Genomic DNA, 15,521 nt, shown 5'->3' with positions numbered 1-15,521 from the left:
CAACGTGGGTACAAACAGAATTTGGACCAGATCAGGACAAAGGATCCAAGTGAGCACAGGACTGAACACAATCACTGAGGCTGTGTGCCATAACTAGAACTCTTGAACTGAATGGAGGGCATCAGAATTCTGTAGACGTAACAAATGTGTTTGTTTATTGAAGTGAAATTAGATTGAAAGTAGACAGTGGTAAGACATATCACATAGAAAGGAAAGGCAACAAGGACTTAACGAAACGCTTCATGTTAGGGGAAAAAATATAAATGCAACATGCAACAATTTCAAAGATTTTACTGACTTGGTTCATATGTAAATTGAAATAAATTCATTGAGCCCTAATCTATGGATTTCACATGGCCGGGCTCAGCCAATCGGAATGAGTTTTTCCGCTACAAAAGAGCTTTACTCCTTGGCAACCCCCCCCCCCCCCCACACAGGTAAAGAAGTCAGATGTGGAGGTCCTGGGCTGGCGTCGTCTGTGGTTGTGAGGACAGATGGACGTACTGCAAAATTCTCTAAAAATGAAGTTGGAGGCAGCTTTTTGTAGAGAAATTAACATTAAAGTATCTTGCAATAGCTCTGGTGGACATTCCAATTGCACACTTATCTCAAAACATGTGGCGTTGTGTTGTGACCTATTGTCCTCATGTGTAATGATCATCCTGTTTATTCAGCTTCTTGATAAGCCACACCTGTCAGGTGGGTTATTTTGGCAGAGGAGAAATGCTCACTAACAGGTATGTCAACAAATGTGCACAGAACAAGATTTTTTTGTGTGTGTGTGTGTATGAAACATTTCTGGGATTTGTTTATTTCAGCTCATGAAACATGGGACCAACACTTTACATGTTGCGTTGTATATTTTAGTTCTGTATACTTGAACTACCTACTTACAGTATTAATGATATGACACCAAATACATGTGGCAAGACCTATCTACCAATGATGTCTTGTATTTCAGGGAAATGATCTCTCTGGTATGTCTAGATCAAGACCTATCTACCAATAATGTCTTGTATTTCAGGGAAATGATCTCTCTGGTATGTCTAGATCAAGACCTATCTACCAATGATGTCTTGTATTTCAGGGAAATTATCTCTCTGGTATGTCTAGATTAAGCCAACAGGCTGCTTGTATAGCAGTGTAGACGTGGGTATTAATCTGAACATAACGGTCTCCCCACCCCCATTCTGCTTGTATTACATATTGACTTCTGAGAGGAAACACATAACATTGGGGCAAACTAACAACTTCCTTTGGCTGAATGCAGCACCACAAACAGGTTGTTTTGGCCTTTGCATTATCAACGTACCAGCTCAGTCGTATCCAAATCGTACTCTACGACTCCATTATCTCTGGCTCGAGACCGATTGACCAAAACCCTGTTCCCATGGCCTCGTTTCTATATATACCTTATGGGAAAGATCAGTTCAATCCATTTATAAAAGGCTGCTGAATACTGCTTGATATTTCTATACAAGCAGTAAGTGTGTATATATATATATATATATACAATATTAGAACTCCTCACCTTCTGATACAGAGGCATACAGATACGCAGGCTACCAAAATAATGTTTTAAGATGTTACGGATAGTGATCTATACATTTTTTTTTTTTTTACACACACACACACAACGCATTCCTTCGTAGTTGGTGTCGAGCCCTTTCTCACAGTGATGAGTGTAACCGCAGTCGGAGGATTGTCTCCGGTGTTCTTACCACCCCATACAGACTTAACTACAGTGAAATGCAGTGCAGTCTACTGCAATGTTCCTGTGAAATCAATGTCGTCGGTTAGCCCAAAACACACGATGACACTGCTCAGTAATCAGGTTAAACATACAACAAACAGATTATTATGGTGATTTGCATTCTAAACTTAAAGTGGGAGATAAAACTAATTTTTTTATTAAACGGGGACTTCCAAATGAAACACACAGTCACGGGTGAGTCTCCAGCGTGAGTCTCTGCTGCTGCAAGCCTGTAGGGTGAGTGGGGAGGGAGAGGCGTGGGAAACCGGGTCACCTGTCCGTCAACTCAGGCCAACCAATCAGGCGCGTCATGGTCATCGGGACGAGGCTCCTGCAGCTGGACCACCACCGTCTCAGTCTCCACGGTGACGTCCTCCTCCTCGCTGTCGTCGCTGGTGTCTTCGTACTCCGAGGACTCCTGATCGGGCTCGGAGCGAGAGGCCCCCGTCGCGGTGCCGAAGGAGTGGCCGCTGGCGGAGGCCTGGGAGCGTAGCAGCGGAGTGCTCTCAGACACCTCGTTCTCCTCGGTCCCGCTGTCGTCCTCCGAGTCCGAGTCGCCTGCGGAGGGGACCACCTTCTGCTTGCACACGGGACATGTCTTCTTGGTCTTGGTTAGCCAGGGGTCCACGCATTTGCTGTGGTAAGCTACAGGGAGGGAGAGGAGACACGACCCAGGTCATTACAATCAGAGGCAGCATCATGGAGGTGTTTTACCCTGGATACAGATCATTAGGGTTGGAAATCACAAGGTAATCCTGAGTTTAAATGTAAATCGGTTCATTTCCTTCCAATAAAAGTCATGAATTAATTCAAGTTCACAAAACCCAAAATACGGATGTGACATTGAATTCTATTCGAGACGTTCCCCAAAGTTGAGCAGCGTCCGATGTCCAGGAGCCTAGTGTGGTTTAGTGTTCCCACTGAGATATCACGTTCACATGACCTGTTGGGGGTAGAGGACAGTTGGTTGTTGGGTGTATGTGTTGGGGGGGGTAGACGACAGTAGGATGTTGGGGGGGGTAGAGGACAGTAGGTTGTTGGGTGTAGAAGACAGTAGGTTGTTGGGTGTAGAAGACAGTAGGTTGTTGGGTGTAGAAGACAGTAGGTTGTTGGGGGTAGAGGACAGTAGGTTGTTGGGGGTAGAGGACAGTAGGTTGTTGGGGGTAGAGGACAGTAGGTTGTTGGGTGTAGAAGAGAGTAGGTTGTTGGGTGTAGAAGAGAGTAGGTTGTTGGGTGTAGAAGACAGTAGGTTGTTGGGGGTAGAAGACAGTAGGTTGTTGGGGGTAGAGGACAGTAGGTTGTTGGGGGGGGTAGAGGGCAGTAGGTTGTTGGGGGTAGAGGACAGTAGGTTGTTGGGGGTAGAGGACAGTAGGTTGTTGGGGGTAGAGGACAGTAGGTTGTTGGGGGTAGAGGACAGTAGGTTGTTGGGGGTAGAGGACAGTAGGTTGTTGGGTGTAGAAGAGAGTAGGTTGTTGGGTGTAGAAGAGAGTAGGTTGTTGGGGGTAGAAGACAGTAGGTTGTTGGGGGTAGAAGACAGTAGGTTGTTGGGGGTAGAAGACAGTAGGTTGTTGGGGGTAGAGGACAGTAGGTTGTTGGGGGTAGAGGACAGTAGGTTGTTGGGGGGGGTAGAGGGCAGTAGGTTGTTGGGGGGGTAGAGGACAGTAGGTTGTTGGGGGTAGAGGACAGTAGGTTGTTGGGGGTAGAGGACAGTAGGTTGTTGGGGGTAGAGGACAGTAGGTTGTTGGGGGTAGAGGACAGTAGGTTGTTGGGGGTAGAGGGCAGCAGGTTGTTGGGTGTAGAAGACAGTAGGTTGTTGGGGGTAGAGGACAGTAGGTTGTTGGGGGGGGTAGAGGACAGTAGGTTGTTGGGGGTAGAGGGCAGCAGGTTGTTGGGGGTAGAGGACAGTAGGTTGTTGGGTGTAGAGGGCAGCAGGTTGTTGGGTGTAGAAGACAGTAGGTTGTTGGGGGTAGAGGACAGTAGCTTGTTGGGGGTAGAGGGCAGCAGGTTGTTGGGTGTATGTGTTGGGGGGGAGAGGGCAGTAGTGTGCTGGGGGTGTGTGTTGGGGGGCATGGCAGGTCAGGCTCACCGTGGGAGCAGGGAAGAACCCGGAGCTTGTCTCCATCCTCATACTCGTCGAGGCAGATGGCGCACACATCGTAGACGTCGCCTGGGTCAAAAAGACAAAGCTCAATGGCAGGACGATATACAGAAACATCCTCCTTATGAAGACATTGTGTTGCCTGCATTTATTTAAATGACGAGCTGAGTCAGACTACTGACAACTGACTCATTCCCCTACATTCTCACACCACACTGGTCATTCCCCTACATTCTCACACAGGTCATTCCTCTACATTCTCACACAGGTCATTCCCCTACATTCTCACACCACACTGGTCATTCCCCTACATTCTCACACAGGTCATTCCCCTACATTCTCACACCACACTGGTCATTCCCCTACATTCTCACACCACACTGGTCATTCCTCTACATTCTCACACAGGTCATTCCCCTACATTCTCACACTGGTCATTCCCCTACATTCTCACACTGGTCATTCCCCTACATTCTCACACTGGTCATTACCCTACATTCTCACACAGGTCATTCCCCTACATTTTCACACAGGTCATTCCCCTACATTCTCACACCACACAGGTCATTCCCCTACATTCTCACACCACACTGGTCATTCCCCTACATTCTCACACCACACAGGTCATTCCCCTACATTCTCACACCACACTGGTCATTCCCCTACATTCTCACACCACACTGGTCATTCCCCTACATTCTCACACCACAGGTCATTCCCTACATTCTCACACCACACTGGTCATTCCCCTACATTCTCACACCACACTGGTCATTCCCCTACATTCTCACACCACACAGGTCATTCCCCTACATTCTCACACCACACTGGTCATTCCCCTACATTCTCACACCACACTGGTCATTCCCCTACTTTCTCACACTGGTCATTCCCCTACATTCTCACACTGGTCATTCCCCTACATTCTCACACTGGTCATTCCCCTACATTCTCACACTGGTCATTCCCCTACATTCTCACACTGGTCATTCCCCTACATTCTCACACTGGTCATTCCCCTACATTCTCACACCACACAGGTCATTCCCCTACTTTCTCACACTGGTCATTCCGCTACATTCTCACACAGGTCATTCCCCTACATTCTCACACAGGTCATTCCCCTACATTCTCACACAGGTCATTCTCCTACATTCTCACATTGGTCATTCCCCTACATTCTCACACCACACTGGTCATTCCCCTACATTCTCACACCACACTGGTCATTCCCCTACATTCTCACACAGGTCATTCTCCTACATTCTCACATTGGTCATTCCCCTACATTCTCACACCACACTGGTCATTCCCCTACATTCTCACACTGGTCATTCCCCTACATTCTCACACCACACTGGTCATTCCCCTACATTCTCACACCACACAGGTCATTCCTCTACATTCTCACACCACACTGGTCATTCCCCTACATTCTCACACCACACAGGTCATTCCCTACATTCTCACACTGGTCATTCCCCTACATTCTCACACTGGTCATTCCCTACATTCTCACACTGGTCATTCCCCTACATTCTCACACTGGTCATTACCCTACATTCTCACACAGGTCATTCCCCTACATTTTCACACAGGTCATTCCCCTACATTCTCACACCACACAGGTCATTCCCCTACATTCTCACACCACACTGGTCATTCCCCTACATTCTCACACCACACAGGTCATTCCCCTACATTCTCACACCACACTGGTCATTCCCCTACATTCTCACACCACACTGGTCATTCCCCTACATTCTCACACCACACAGGTCATTCCCCTACATTCTCACACCACACTGGTCATTCCCCTACATTCTCACACCACACTGGTCATTCCCCTACATTCTCACACCACACAGGTCATTCCCCTACATTCTCACACCACACTGGTCATTCCCCTACTTTCTCACACTGGTCATTCCCCTACATTCTCACACTGGTCATTCCCCTACATTCTCACACTGGTCATTCCCCTACATTCTCACACTGGTCATTCCCCTACATTCTCACACTGGTCATTCCCCTACATTCTCACACTGGTCATTCCCCTACATTCTCACTGGTCATTCCCCTACATTCTCACACCACACAGGTCATTCCCCTACTTTCTCACACTGGTCATTCCCCTACATTCTCACACTGGTCATTCCCCTACATTCTCACACTGGTCATTCCCCTACATTCTCACACCACACAGGTCATTCCCCTACTTTCTCACACTGGTCATTCCGCTACATTCTCACACTGGTCATTCCCCTACATTCTCACACAGGTCATTCCCCTACATTCTCACACAGGTCATTCTCCTACATTCTCACATTGGTCATTCCCCTACATTCTCACACCACACTGGTCATTCCCCTACATTCTCACACCACACTGGTCATTCCCCTACATTCTCACACAGGTCATTCTCCTACATTCTCACATTGGTCATTCCCCTACATTCTCACACCACACTGGTCATTCCCCTACATTCTCACACCACACTGGTCATTCCCCTACATTCTCACACAGGTCATTCTCCTACATTCTCACATTGGTCATTCCCCTACATTCTCACACCACACTGGTCATTCCCCTACATTCTCACACTGGTCATTCCCCTACATTCTCACACCACACTGGTCATTCCCCTACATTCTCACACCACACAGGTCATTCCTCTACATTCTCACACCACACTGGTCATTCCCCTACATTCTCACACCACACTGGTCACTCCCCTACATTCTCACACCACACTGGTCATTCCCCTACATTCTCACACTGGTCATTCCCCTACATTCTCACACCACACTGGTCATTCCCCTACATTCTCACACCACACTGGTCATTCCCCTACATTCTCACACCACACAGGTCATTCCCCTACATTCTCACACCACACTGGTCATTCCCCTACATTCTCACACCACACTGGTCATTCCCCTACATTCTCACACCACACAGGTCATTCCCCTACATTCTCACACCACACAGGTCATTCCCCTACATTCTCACACCACACTGGTCATTCCCCTACTTTCTCACACTGGTCATTCCCCTACATTCTCACACTGGTCATTCCCCTACATTCTCACACTGGTCATTCCCCTACATTCTCACACTGGTCATTCCCCTACATTCTCACACTGGTCATTCCCCTACATTCTCACACTGGTCATTCCCCTACATTCTCACACCACACAGGTCATTCCCCTACTTTCTCACACTGGTCATTCCGCTACATTCTCACACAGGTCATTCCCCTACATTCTCACACAGGTCATTCCCCTACATTCTCACACAGGTCATTCTCCTACATTCTCACATTGGTCATTCCCCTACATTCTCACACCACACTGGTCATTCCCCTACATTCTCACACCACACTGGTCATTCCCCTACATTCTCACACAGGTCATTCTCCTACATTCTCACATTGGTCATTCCCCTACATTCTCACACCACACTGGTCATTCCCCTACATTCTCACACTGGTCATTCCCCTACATTCTCACACCACACTGGTCATTCCCCTACATTCTCACACCACACAGGTCATTCCTCTACATTCTCACACCACACTGGTCATTCCCCTACATTCTCACACCACACAGGTCATTCCCCTACATTCTCACACCACACAGGTCATTCCCCTACATTCTCACACTGGTCATTCCCCTACATTCTCACACTGGTCATTCCCCTACATTCTCACACTGGTCATGCCCCTACATTCTCACACAGGTCATTCCCCTACATTCTCACACAGGTCATTCCCCTACATTCTCACACCACACAGGTCATTCCCCTACATTCTCACACCACACTGGTCATTCCCCTACATTCTCACACCACACAGGTCATTCCCCTACATTCTCACACCACACTGGTCATTCCCCTACATTCTCACACCACACAGGTCATTCCCCTACATTCTCACCACACTGGTCATTCCCCTACATTCTCACACACTGGTCATTCCCCTACATTCTCACACCACACTGGTCATTCCCCTACATTCTCACACCACACTGGTCATTCCCCTACATTCTCACACTGGTCATTCCCCTACATTCTCACACTGGTCATTCCCCTACATTCTCACACTGGTCATTCCCCTACATTCTCACACTGGTCATTCCCCTACATTCTCACACTGGTCATTCCCCTACATTCTCACACTGGTCATTCCCCTACATTCTCACACCACACAGGTCATTCCCCTACTTTCTCACACTGGTCATTCCCCTACATTCTCACACTGGTCATTCCCCTACATTCTCACACTGGTCATTCCCCTACATTCTCACACCACACAGGTCATTCCCCTACTTTCTCACACTGGTCATTCCGCTACATTCTCACACTGGTCATTCCCCTACATTCTCACACAGGTCATTCCCCTACATTCTCACACAGGTCATTCTCCTACATTCTCACATTGGTCATTCCCCTACATTCTCACACCACACTGGTCATTCCCCTACATTCTCACACCACACTGGTCATTCCCCTACATTCTCACACCACACTGGTCATTCCCCTACATTCTCACATTCTCACATTGGTCATTCTCCTACATTCTCATTGGTCATTCCCCTACATTCTCACACCACACTGGTCATTCCCCTACATTCTCACACTGGTCATTCCCCTACATTCTCACACCACACTGGTCATTCCCCTACATTCTCACACCACACAGGTCATTCCTCTACATTCTCACACCACACTGGTCATTCCCCTACATTCTCACACCACACTGGTCATTCCCCTACATTCTCACACCACACTGGTCATTCCCCTACATTCTCACACTGGTCATTCCCCTACATTCTCACACCACACTGGTCATTCCCCTACATTCTCACACCACACAGGTCATTCCTCTACATTCTCACACCACACTGGTCATTCCTCTACATTCTCACACCACACTGGTCATTCCCCTACATTCTCACACCACACAGGTCATTCCTCTACATTCTCACACCACACTGGTCATTCCTCTACATTCTCACACCACACTGGTCATTCCCCTACATTCTCACACCACACAGGTCATTCCCCTACATTCTCACACAGGTCATTCCCCTTTTTTACTAAGTTCTCACTCTTTCCAAAATGGCTGCCAGGTAGGCGGCTGATGAATAGGGCCTAGACGCATTTCCTTTTTCAGTCCTGACGTTCCGGAGGACTTCTTGAAAAAAACGCTGGGCCCTCTCTTACAAGCCCAGGAATTCTAAATGCACTCCCTTTTGAAATTCCACAGCATTCTTCCCTGCCACTTCGCTTGTGGGGAGGAGGATGTGCAGTGCTGTGGAGGGGCCGGTGTTTATGCAAGCTTTAAATGAGCATGTTTTTGGCTGTTCCCCAGTATCTGTGCCAGGACTGCATGTGACCGTATAAGGATGAGGAGTCACGGCCACTCCCCCCCTCAATAACGTCACTCTCCCTCTTTTCTTTTTGTTGCCCCCCCTTGCCTCTGTCTCGATCACTTTTTCTCAGACTGTCTCTGTTGCCTTTCTCCAACTCTCTTGCTTCTCTCTGTCACACTTCCTTTCTTTTGATAATTTGCAGTCTCTCTTCCTTCTCTCTCTCTCTCTCTCTCTCTCTCTCTCTCTCTAACCCAGTGCTGGACAGAGGGGTGAGAGAAGGGGAGTGTTTTATAAAAGCCATGGGTTCAGCACACTCAGGAAATGCTGAACTGTGTCGCTGGGCTATTCTGAGTGAAGTTTAGCACTAAGCAGAAAAATACTTCCAACACCACAAACTCAGCAGTGATGCACTGCTTAGTATTATTAGTTGTATTAAGTAAGACATAGTGAATAACACAAAGGCACAAACACAGTGACATCTAAGACCTGCTCCGCAGCGTAACAGCTCAGTTTAATAATCTGACATAGCAAAGTAAACAACGTTTGCCTTTATGGTCAGTACTCTGTTCAGTTTGTTTAAAAATATATAATTTAACCTTTATTTAACTAGGAAAGTCAGTTAAAAACAAAATTCTTATTTACAATGACTGCCTACCCCGGGCCAAACCCGGAACGACGATTGGACAATTGTACCCAGCGCTATGGGACTCCCAATCACGGCCGGTTGTGATACAGCCTGGACTCAAAACAAGGGTCTGTAGTGACGCCTCTGGTGACGCTTCTAGCTAGCACAGAGATGCAGTGCCTTGCGCCACTCGTGAGTCCAAACTTGCCTCACTTCAAGTTCATTTTACTTTACAGTCCTCATATTATGGTTTCTACATTACTACGAGGGCCTTTTCCGATCGGTCTGATTTCAGTATATTTTCCAAGGCCACTGTCCCTATCAAGCAGTTCAAGTTTGTGTCGGTCAGAGAGAAGCATGGCGGCAGAATTATCTGGTTGAACAAAATTCACTGTCTTGGTCATCCCTTCTCACAAAAGCAAAGGGATTAAACTACTCAGGCTGATGTGAGCATTTGACTCACATGATGTGAGCATTTGACTCGCATGATGTGAGCATTTGACTCGCATGATGTGAGCATTTGACTCGCATGATGTGAGCATTTGACTCGCATGATGTGAGCATTTGACTCGCATGATGTGAGCATTTGACTCACATGATGTGAGCATTTGACTCACATGATGTGAGCATTTGACTCACATGATGTGAGCATTTGACTCACATGATGTGAGCATTTGACTCACATGATGTGAGCATTTGACTCACATGATGTGAGCATTTGACTCACATGATGTGAGCATTTGACTCACATGATGTGAGCATTTGACTCACATGATGTGAGCATTTGACTCACATGATGTGAGCATTTGACTCACATGATGTGAGCATTTGACTCACATGATGCGAGCATTTGACTCACATGATGCGAGCATTTGACTCACATGATGCGAGCATTTGACTCACATGATGCGAGCATTTGACTCATTTCCTGGAACTTTACACTCAAATATATTTAGTACTGTTGGTAGTGATGATATCACTATTTACATTAGATACATCACAAGTCAAAATATGTGGGAACGAAGGATTCAATAAAGTTTTTTTTTAACACAGCAGCATCAAAAATAATAATAATTGAAGCATTAAACCTTCAACCATTTGGAAGAGTCTCTGTTTAGCCAATAATGTTAAATTAGACTCTGTATACGGTTTGATTAACACGTTATTAGCCCATTATCGCAGACATCGTGTTGAAGAGGCCCCTAAGGGGTTTTGGGGGCCAGTAGTTTAAAAAGAGCCAGAATGTCAATGCAAGTCCTCCATTTTGCTCCAGCCAGTCAACCAGGCAGCATTCCTTGGTCTTAGGAAGAAGCATACTGCACTACTGAACTAATCAGAGCGAGGAGACAACAATGCACACTTGTGACTTTGTGTGACGGGCACAGATCTGCACAGCCACCTACAGATAGAAGGGCTGTAATATCACCATCTTCCTGCCTCACTGTTCACAAAGCCTCAGAGTGTATATATTCAGCCCAGGGCTGGAACAGGGGAAGGGAGGAGCGCACACAGTGACTCATCAGTCAGAGAGCCCCGGGGACAGACGCAGAGGGCAGGGGTCAGAGGGAGAGCCCGGTCCCTCTCAGACATGGAGCAATGAGGTGCCATCTTGGGTTGAGTGGTTTTAGAAGGGTGAACTAGAGCGAGGGGAAATGAATCTCCCTGGCTTTCTCTGGTATTGGAGGTTGTTGTGTCTGCTCCTCATCTGGTGGCGACACCAAACACACACCCTCTGCCTTAACCAGGGGCGGCAGGGTAGCCTAGTGGTTAGAGCGTTGGACTAGTAACCGGAAGTTTGCAAGTTCAAACCCCCGAGCTGACAAGGTACAAATCTGTCGTTCTGCCCCTGAACAGGCAGTTAACCCACTGTTCCTAGGCTGTCATTGAAAATAAGAATTTGTTCTTAACTGACTTGCCTGGTTAACTAAAAGGTCAAATAAATAAAAAACATAGCCGGAAAGACAGTCAAAAAGCACACAGTCACACGGTAACCTTATATGGATGATGCATAGGCTAGCAATAAGGCTAAGTCAATACTCGAGGAGCTAGAAAACTGCATTAGCATCCTAAGACCACAGGAACTAAAACTAGGGATAGCATCAAAGCTAATTCAAGGGCTAACAACAAGACTAGCAAACGGTTATCATCAACACAAGGGTACAAAAATGTCACACAAGGCCCTATGCTCCAGAACATTAGAATTACATCATACCAGCCTAGTATTATTGTATACCTTTACATAATACTCCAAGGACTAGTATTGTGTGGTAATTACGCTGCTATTGTACATGGCATTGACACAGGTACCGGTCTATTCAGAGCCCCTCCATTGTGCTCTATATGTAGTGTGTTCTGCCTGTGAGTCTCATCTCCAGACATGCAAGTCTGACATCATTCCACGCCCGTCTCTCTCTCTCTCTCTCTCTCACACACACACACACACACACACACGCCAAATTCCTCATTAACGCTGCAGGCTAGACGCACCGCTCTGCAACGGCACAGACAATACGCTAGGCCCGGCTAATCAGCTAGCATCTCGGCCACATGTCACCCCGCTGCCCATAGAAGCCTGCATCGCTCAGTTAAGGGAATTAATACTCGCTTTATTCACACCACTGGAGGTGTAATTGCATCAGTGCACACTGTGCTTCTCTGGGATGAGTCTCTCAGCCCCAAACAGCCCCTGGAATGACAGGGAAAACAAGTCAAAAGACCTAGCGTGCTAACACTCCAGTGTGATATCAAAGATACTGGTGGTAACGAACTGAAGATAGTTCATCTGCGTCATTTCCAAAGGGAGCATATGAACACAGTGGGTAGAACAAGTAAGGAGGTGGGTTAGAGCCAAGGACGAACGAGCGAGATCCTATTGGTGTGTTTTTAGCATGTATCTGCATATTTCCGTTAAGGAACGCCTACTCTGAAGTGCGTGTACCCAAGAACTCAATTCGCCCTGGAAGCTTTGGCAAAGGGTCGTCAGAATGTCAGAAACAGAATATTTCTTCGATGTGAAAATGTTTATTTTTATTTTTTTAAAGGTCGGCCCAGTTTCATCTAGCTCCCTCTTCCTGCTACTGGACTTCCTCTCAGGACCATATTTGGTGGTGACTGGAAGTTCTAAAAACAGATGCTTCCGATTTATACCCCCTATTTTACCTTTATTTATCCATTTAACCAGGCAAGTCAGTTAAGAACAAATTCTTATTTTCAATGACGGCCCAGGAACAGTGGCCCAAGGAAGCCTCTTTAAGACTACTGGTATGGGCATGAGGTATTTGTAGGCTTAAGGTGAGCAAAACCATGCAACCTACTTTTAAAAATCTTTTTAATTTTGACCTTTTATTTAACTAGGCAAGTCAGTTAAGAACAAATTCTTATTTTCAATGACGGCCTAGTGGGTTAACTGGTCTAGGAACAGTGGGTTAACTGGTCTAGGAACAGTGGGTTAACTGGTCTAGGAACAGTGGGTTAACTGGTCTAGGAACAGTGGGTTAACTGCCTCGTTCAGGGGCAGAACGACAGATTTGTCAGCTCGGGGATTTGAACTTGCAACCTTCCGGTTACTAGTCCAACGCTCTAACCACTAGGCCACCCTGCATGAACTATCTGTGGTGATACCATTATATTAGCATTAGCATTGTTAACACTGGCTGTAGGTTAGATGTGTTATCAGCAAAGGACATAGAGGCCAGTGTAGAGAAAAGTTGATTTAAATTGTCTGACTTGTAGGAGACGATGCGATAAAATCATTGCGGCGCGTGGTTCCCATCTTCAATTAACATTTTCATTTTGCAGTGTGCACAGACTGGTTCCAATCCAGAGCCCTTCGTGACAGGCCTTCTCTTTCAGTTGTCCACACACACACAGTCTTAGCAGTGTAAGGTACACACACACAGCTCTTCCAACTCCAGCTAGCCACACAAGGTCAAATCCAGACCAGATGAACACGCACACAACGCACGCACACACACACACACACACACACACACACACACACACACACACACACACACACACACACACACACACACACACACACACACACACACACACACACACACACACACACACACACACACAATGAGGACCAGGCCCCACAAAACCATTCAAAACAGACAGACGGCATCACAGTATCACACAGCCTGCTAAAACAAATCCCTAGAGACCAGACTCAGCAGGCATCAAGGTTTAGCTGAGGGGGAGGAGGCGGGTGGCTGAGGGCACCATTAGGCATCATTACCACATCGCAGCAGAAGCCAGAAAGCCAGCCAAGACAGAAGAACTCTGCTGTCGCAGAGTGGTGTTAGGGATAGCTAAAAATACCCCGGGCTGGAGAAAGTGAGTACTGAGTTGGTATAAAAAAGGTAGAAAAGAGCCATTGGTGTAAACAATGAGCACAGAACGAGTCAGACGAGCCATTTTAAAAGGCTCCGTGAGTCATCAGCCGCCCCATGTAGAGAGAAATATGGGGAGGCTGCAAGGTTTGGCCACGGACCAGTGCGAATCTGGGATGCCATTCCATCCCGGAACATCGCTCCGCTATACTAGTTATCCAGCTACTCACCTTCCATTTTGAAATGGCGCCAAGCTGGCAAACCCACTCCGGCCTATTAGGAACAACTAACAACATTGGAATACTCCCCTTCAGTCCTAACAGGCCAATCAGCAGCAAGAAAACCCTCAGATCATAGTTTTAAATACAAAACAGTCCAATCTCTGTCGTTGATAACACTCAATTCTATCCCCTTACCTGCCACTACTTAAACGCTCTGTAAAAACGTCAAGCTACAGGCCGGAGTCCCCAGAGAACCATTCTGTGCGATGATTGCAGGGATCCAGAGTTCGGGGCTTAAAAGGGTGATTTAGGTAGAGATTCGGTGTCCCCGCTTTGTATGGCCACAACACTAGCAGAGCGAGCAGAAACCCAGCTAACTGATGGACCCGTTCCCTGGGACGTCTGAACTCTATGGAACGCCCGCGGAAACTGTCAGTTAGACAAGGGCTGTCACACACACACACACACACACACACACACACACACACACACACACACACACACACACACACACACACACACACACACACACACACACACACACACACACACACACACACACACACACACACACACAGTTTGTGTGTGTTGCCCGTTTGCCTCTCCTCAGAGCACATGCTACTGCCAGCCGGAGGGAGGAGTCTCGCCAGACCCCCATTATAAGCTCTGCGAGGGGGCTACTTAGTATGCGCCAGCCAGACTCAGACAAAATCTCCTCAGTGTTCCCTGCACAGCAGATCTTTAATGGCTTCTCACCCCAAGCCCGGCAGGGGCATCTAAACTCCTTCCCAGTGTTAAAAGAGGACTGACATTCGCAGACTATCTTGGACAAATCCCTATCAGCAATGCAAAAACATGGACTATAAATTCCTCCTGCACTGAGAGAGACAAGAGCAAAAATGGAGGAAAACCTCTCAAATCCAGGAGTTTAAAATACCTCCCTCAAGGTAACCAGAAGATGTATTTGTATTGAGAGTGGCATTACTCACCTTCAGCCCTGTATTTAGTCTCAAGAGTAAGGAGCCTTAATCTGTGGAGTTGGCTTTTTGGAAAATCAAGCACTATTTCTTTATATATATATATATATATATATATATATATATATATATATA

General features: G+C 46.9%; 1 protein-coding gene and 1 long non-coding RNA gene across 11 annotated transcripts in view; one reads left to right on the top strand and one right to left on the bottom strand.

The window, feature by feature from the left end:
- Positions 1-127: 127 nt before the first annotated feature.
- The window catches only part of LOC118401577 (E3 ubiquitin-protein ligase RNF13-like), a gene marked incomplete at its 5' end in the record, with an annotated part of 70,966 nt that continues 55,572 nt past the window's right edge, over positions 128-15,521 (bottom strand). Inside the window, 2 exons of the mRNA XM_052475812.1 lie at positions 128-2,398; positions 3,840-3,920. Of these exons, the coding sequence (XP_052331772.1) occupies positions 2,040-2,398; positions 3,840-3,920 (440 nt within the window). The remainder of the gene's footprint in view (positions 2,399-3,839; positions 3,921-15,521) is intronic.
- LOC127910693 (uncharacterized) lies at positions 3,927-7,787 on the top strand. Of its 10 annotated transcripts, none has more exons than XR_008075779.1 (4): positions 3,927-4,094; positions 4,992-5,126; positions 5,540-5,749; positions 7,648-7,781. It is a non-coding gene; the product is annotated as an uncharacterized LOC127910693 (long non-coding RNA). The 10 variants fall into 10 exon arrangements; XR_008075778.1 differs by lacking the exon at positions 3,927-4,094 and adding an exon at positions 4,104-4,174; XR_008075781.1 differs by lacking the exon at positions 3,927-4,094 and adding an exon at positions 4,149-4,234 and having other exon boundaries at positions 4,967-5,126; positions 7,708-7,787.

The sequence above is a fragment of the Oncorhynchus keta genome, chromosome 22 (assembly GCF_023373465.1).
Source record: "Oncorhynchus keta strain PuntledgeMale-10-30-2019 chromosome 22, Oket_V2, whole genome shotgun sequence".
In the NCBI taxonomy this organism is placed as follows: domain Eukaryota; kingdom Metazoa; phylum Chordata; class Actinopteri; order Salmoniformes; family Salmonidae; genus Oncorhynchus; species Oncorhynchus keta.
Note: the sequence above shows the minus strand (reverse complement) of the source record. Positions and strands in the feature narration are given on the sequence as shown.